The following is a 6000-nucleotide window of genomic DNA, read 5'->3' as shown; positions in this document are numbered from 1 at the left end:
CTTCCTTGAAATGTGTGGCCTGTGAAGCACCAAATCCAGTCGGTAAACCTGTTGCAGAAACTTCTTCAGATTTTACATTTAGCTTCAAAAGTAAATTATCTGAACCTTCTGGGAGTCAGATGGCAACTGGCTTTAAGTGTGACTTTTCAGAAAAAGCTTTTAAATTTGGCAGTACGGAACAGGGCTTTAAATTTGGGCATGTTGAGCAAGGAAGCTCACCTTCTTCCTTCACATTTCAAGTTCCTTCTAGTACGGAAGCTAAACCCACTAAAGAAGGATTTAGTTTTACTGTGCCTGCATCTGCTGGTGGATTTAAATTCGGCATACAAGAATCTGGTGATCAAAAGAGTAATGAGAAGTCCGTTGAAGAAGATGCTGCTTTGAAGTCTCATGTTGTTAATAACAAGCAAGATAGTAGTGATTCGATTTTTGGACACAGTAGTAGCAATTTCACTTTTGCTGACCTTGCAAAGTCAGGGGAAGGATTTCAATTTGGCAAAAAAGATCCAAATTTTAAAGGATTTTCAGGTGCAGGTGAAAAACTTTTTTCATCACAGAGTGCTAAAATGTCCCCTAAGGCCAATACATCATCAGACCTTGAGAAAGATGATGATGCATATAAGACCGAGGACAATGATGATATCCATTTCGAACCTGTAGTTCAGATGCCTGAAAAAGTGGAACTTGTTACAGGAGAAGAAGATGAAAAGGTTCTGTATTCACAAAGGGTCAAATTATTTAGATTTGATGCAGAGATAAGTCAGTGGAAAGAAAGGGGCTTAGGAAATTTAAAGATTCTTAAAAATGAAGTTAATGGCAAACTAAGAATGCTGATGCGACGAGAACAAGTACTAAAAGTATGTGCTAATCATTGGATCACTACTACAATGAACCTTAAACCTTTATCTGGTTCGGACAGAGCATGGATGTGGCTCGCCAGTGATTTTTCTGATGGAGATGCTAAACTGGAACAGTTAGCAGCTAAGTTTAAAACACCAGAGCTGGCTGAAGAATTCAAACAGAAATTTGAAGAATGCCAGAGACTTTTATTAGACATACCACTTCAAACGCCTCATAAACTTGTAGATACTGGCAGAGCTGCCAAACTAATACAGAGAGCTGAGGAAATGAAAAGTGGGCTCAAAGATCTCAAAACGTTTTTGACAAATGACAAAAAGCTCACTGAGGAAGAGAATAACAATTCAAGCTTAGCAGTCAGTACTTCTGACTTAACAGTAAAACCACATGCTGAAACCACTGGACCCTCATTAGAATGGGATAACTATGACTTAAGAGAGGATGCTTTGGATGATAGTGTAAGTAGTAGTTCAGTATATGCATCTCCATTATCAAATAGTCCTGTGAGAAAAAATCTCTTCCGCTTTGGTGATTCAACAACAGGGTTTAATTTCAGTTTTAAATCTGCTTTGAGTCCATCCAAATCCCCCGCCAAGTTGAATCAGAGTGGGACTTCTGTTGGCACTGATGAAGAGTCTGATGTGACCCAAGAAGAGGAGAAAGATGGACAGTACTTTGAGCCAGTCGTACCATTACCTGATCTGGTAGAAGTGTCCAGTGGTGAGGAAAATGAGCAAGTTATCTTTAGTCATCGAGCCAAACTCTATAGATATGACAAAGATGCTGGCCAGTGGAAGGAAAGAGGAATAGGTGATATAAAGATTTTGCAGAATTATGATAATAAACATGTGCGAATAGTGATGCGAAGAGACCAAGTATTAAAACTGTGTGCCAATCATAGAGTAACACCAGACATGACTTTGCAAAACATGAAAGGGACAGAAAGAGTTTGGGTTTGGACTGCATGTGACTTTGCTGATGGAGAAAGAAAAGTAGAACAATTAGCCGTCCGTTTTAAACTACAGGATGTTGCAGATGCATTCAAACAAATTTTTGATGAAGCAAAACAGGCCCAAGAAAAAGATACCTTGCTAATGCCACACTTTTCCCGTGCTGCCACTCCTCGAGAATTCCCTTGTGGTAAAATTGCGGTAGCTGTATTAGAAGAAACCACAAGGGAGAGAACAGATTTAAACCAAGGTTCTGATACAACAGATACAGTTCCAGAAGTTGAAGTATGTAACACTTCTGAAACACCAACAAAAGCAGTTGTTTCTCCTCCAAAGTTTGTTTTTGGCTCTGAATCTGTTAAAAGCATTTTTAGTAGTGAGAAAGCAAAACCATTTGCATTTGGCAACAATTCAACTACAGGTTCTTTATTTGGATTCAGCTTTAATGCACCTTTGAAAAACAGAAGTGGGGAAGATGTTTCAGATGAGATTGAAAGAAAATCAGAACCTAGTAAATGTGAAGCACAGAAGAGCTCAAACATCAAGCCATTTGCAGAAAGCAAAGCAGAAAAGCCCTCGACTCCTTTTCCCAAGGAAGAGCCCTCAACTAATTATGCATTTAAAACATTAGAAAAGGGTAAGTGTAAAGTTAATTTTTCCATATTTAAAAATAATTCTTATGTTTAAAAACTGAAAATAATGCAGATCACTTTGTTTTGTATACAATTATGTATTAGTAGGAAACTAGGTTAATTTGAATTCTCTTTTAGACAACTTTTAGAATGTTTCTCAAACATGCTCATGAGCAAGTATTTTTTAGACTTATTTCTGGTAAAAATCATAGTCTACTTGTACAGAATTCTTAATATTTGACATGAGGCTTATCTCAAGGATTAACATTTTACTGTAACATTTGGTTAAAAATTGCATTTAGTAAAGGTGCTTGTGTAGAGTATTAGATTCTTTTAAAGGACATGTAACTTATCCCTAGAATGTTTAAATTCAATTTTCTCAGTCAAAATTATGAGACTGCTAAACTCGGGTTGAGAGCTAATTTGAAAAATATTTCAACCTCGTAGAGATCCAGGGTCTTTAATTACTCATATTTAGTATTGTGTCCTATGAAAACAGAATTTAAATTTGTGATGCCCTGCACTTTTTTCAATTGAGTGTGACTTATAGTTGTATTACATGGCAACACCATATATGAATTTGAGCTTAGAGCTTATTATATTAAATGAACTTTTATAAACTAAATGAATAGTGGTTGAGTTGTAGATGAATCTAGGGAGTGCCTGACCAATTGAAAATCTAGTCATGTGAAACAGTTTACATTAGGGGACGTGGAGAGATTAGAATTTCTTAAACTAGTTTGGCCACGGAACATTTTGGACAGAAAGTAATACAGAAACGTTCTACAGAAAAAAAAAAGTTATTTCTTAAGCTTTTTTTCATGTTTAGATATATTCTGAAAATATGTTTGAAAAACATTTCAGAGCAGTAGCATCACATACAAAGATTATAGTTTTGTACTTTAAAGCAAAGATTCTCTTACCCCCTTTTCTGCAGTATACTTTTCTGGCAGTGTGGTGAAACTTTCATCCTTTCTCAGAGTGTTTTTAAATATACAAAATATAGGATTACCAAGGAAACCAATTACACATTGAAATGTGTTTATCAAAATTTTTTTAGAAGTTCACCTCAGCTTTAAAAGAACATTCTTTTTTCCCATGTATTTTTAGTTTTCCCACACAACCTCTGCAAAAGTTGGTTAAATGGCCAATTCACTTTCATATTTGCAGTCATTAAGAGTATATATGTTTGAGTGAAGGTTAATAGAGTAACTACACATAGTACTGAAATTTTGTTGTTAGTACAGTATTTTGTTAAAGGCACATGTAAAATCTTTTGAAAGTAGATCACATATAAATGTTTGTGGCTTTTTATGTACTATTTGTATCCTTTGTTTGAAGATGGCTGCATTTCTAGGTAATTTCCTAGGTGAAGTTTAGTTTTAACTTTATCCTCAAGTTTTTGCTTCCCTGTGATATACCTACTTTGTTAACTGAAAGAATTCTCTCCATAAATTTTAAGAAATTAGTAGTTAATTTCTGCAGAAGTTGGTTTTTGTTTTAGAAATGAGTTATGCAGTATACTTTGGGAAGGATAGTAGCTATTTTAAATTAAGAATATTCAGATAACTGATCTGCTTTACACAAACCAAAAAAAAAAGTTGTTTGCAACAAAGTTACTGTTCTATGTGTAGCATTCTGGCGATTAACATTGACTTTCTTTTTAGACAGTCCTCCAAGCACACATATAATTTCATGTAAGATCGTAGATCAGGAACTGGAAAGCACCTCAGAGGGCATCTAGTCCTATCCCCTCATTTTACAGATGAGGAAACTGAGGCCCACAGGGGCTAAATGACTTGCCAAGGTAACACAGGTAGTGTCAGAATCAGGTCCTGACAATGTTCTTACTGATACACTATAGTTAGAGAATGTTTAAACAGTTGCACTACTGTTGCTTAACTAATTTGTAGAATATACTAACTAGAAACTATAGTTATACTGGTTTAATGGTTTTGTGGCACAATGCAGAGTATAAAAGTCTGACATACTTTTTAAAAAGCCTACTATGAGGTAAACGTGGGTCCTTACCAATATTGACCTTTAACTTTCAATCATAGTTGTTAACTACAGGGGTGTTTTGAAGTATATCTGAAAAAGCACAGGCAATTTCTTTTTAACTGGGTATGTTTGTTTTTTTCCAGAGTGTGGTCAAAATACTTAAAAATTGTGATTCCATGGGAACTGATAAGTGATCTATTTAATTCCTAAGTCATTATGGGGACTGACCTATGAATTTTAGTGATTTTCTTGTCTTTTGTGTGTGGGGGGGTTGGTAGGGAGGAAGGGTTTGTTTTTAAGAGAGAAAAGGAAAATAAAGTCAAGTTTTATTTTGTCCCTCTAAACACCCAAATCCTTAACATTGTTTATTTTCTAGGATTTAATTTTAGTCTTTTTAAATCTAATCCAATGGCTTTTTGGACCAGTGCCCCCTCCTCACAGCCTGAGAGCAAAGGTATAAAGTGCACTCAGTGTGAGATGACTTTAGTTTTCTTAGCAGTTGGCAGTCTTGACAAAGTAGTTTTGCTTCATAAAATTAAGAATTTAACAGTTTACAACATGCATGTTAAAGAATGCTGGTTTAGGTGAAGACATCTCTTGATAGTAGTTTAACACACTGTAATGCTTGCACATAGTTGTTCTTCTCATTGCCTTACTTTGTTTCGAGGGTAGTTAGTTCTAAGCAGTCACTACTTCTTGCTATGTTGCATTTCACTATTGCACTCATTTTGACACTTCTACCTACTGCGTTGACTTCTCATTGCCTTGTTCATTTGTTCCCTCAACACTGCTGTACCGTAGGAAATACAAATCAGGAAAGAAAGTGTTCCATAGTTAACCATCACGTGTCTGTTTTAGGAAACAGTCTTCAAGTGTTGCAAGTCAAAGGTGACTGCCAGTAACAAATTTTTCCATTATATTGTTGGTAAAACAGATTTCTGTAGGATATTATACACTGATCTCCTGTGTCTCCATGTACATATTTACTGGATTTCTAGGCTCCAACTCACGTATCATATTTTGAATATACATATGTTATTAAGCTCTTCTGGGTGTAGGTAGTTTAAATTAAAAAAAAATCCTAGAGTCCTTGGTGTTGAGAAGAATTAGAACTATATTATAAACTGAAATGAGACAGCAAGAATCAGTCTTGGGTATGTAATTCAGAACATTTAATTTAGAAGGGACTTAGATTCTCTCAGGATTCAATTCTAAAACAAGCTTTCATCTTACAAGTAAAGAAATATTTTGAGTCCTAGAAAAATGAAATGACTTGCAAAGATTATAAAACTAAGATCAGAACCTAGGGTCTCCTGACTTCATTTCTTGTCTAATAATCACTATTCTATTTGTGTGTCCCTTTCCCTTATATTCCTCCAACAGAATTATGAGTATTCTCACATGTGGTAATGAGAGAATGTTCTTTGTAATGACAGCAGGGGAAAAGGGAGAGAATTTATTTCACTTATAATCGACTGAGGAATGATCACTACCATGCATGAATTAGTTTAATATTGTTGTTAGTCTCTGTAGGCAGAAATTTGACTAGCTCTTTCTAG

The 6000-nt window shown here is 35.3% G+C and overlaps 1 protein-coding gene across 1 annotated transcript in view; it reads left to right on the top strand.

The window, feature by feature from the left end:
* LOC114046167 (E3 SUMO-protein ligase RanBP2-like) overlaps nt 1–6000 on the top strand; it is a 76362-nt gene that overhangs the window by 57173 nt on the left and 13189 nt on the right. Inside the window, exon 20 of the mRNA XM_027866411.1 lies at nt 1–2445. This exon is cut by the window's left edge and continues 1876 nt beyond it. Within this exon, the coding sequence (XP_027722212.1) occupies nt 1–2445 (2445 nt within the window). The remainder of the gene's footprint in view (nt 2446–6000) is intronic.

This window comes from Vombatus ursinus, unplaced genomic scaffold, assembly GCF_900497805.2.
Source record: "Vombatus ursinus unplaced genomic scaffold, bare-nosed wombat genome assembly UNPS02014781.1, whole genome shotgun sequence".
Lineage (NCBI taxonomy): Eukaryota > Metazoa > Chordata > Mammalia > Diprotodontia > Vombatidae > Vombatus > Vombatus ursinus.
Note: the sequence above shows the minus strand (reverse complement) of the source record. Positions and strands in the feature narration are given on the sequence as shown.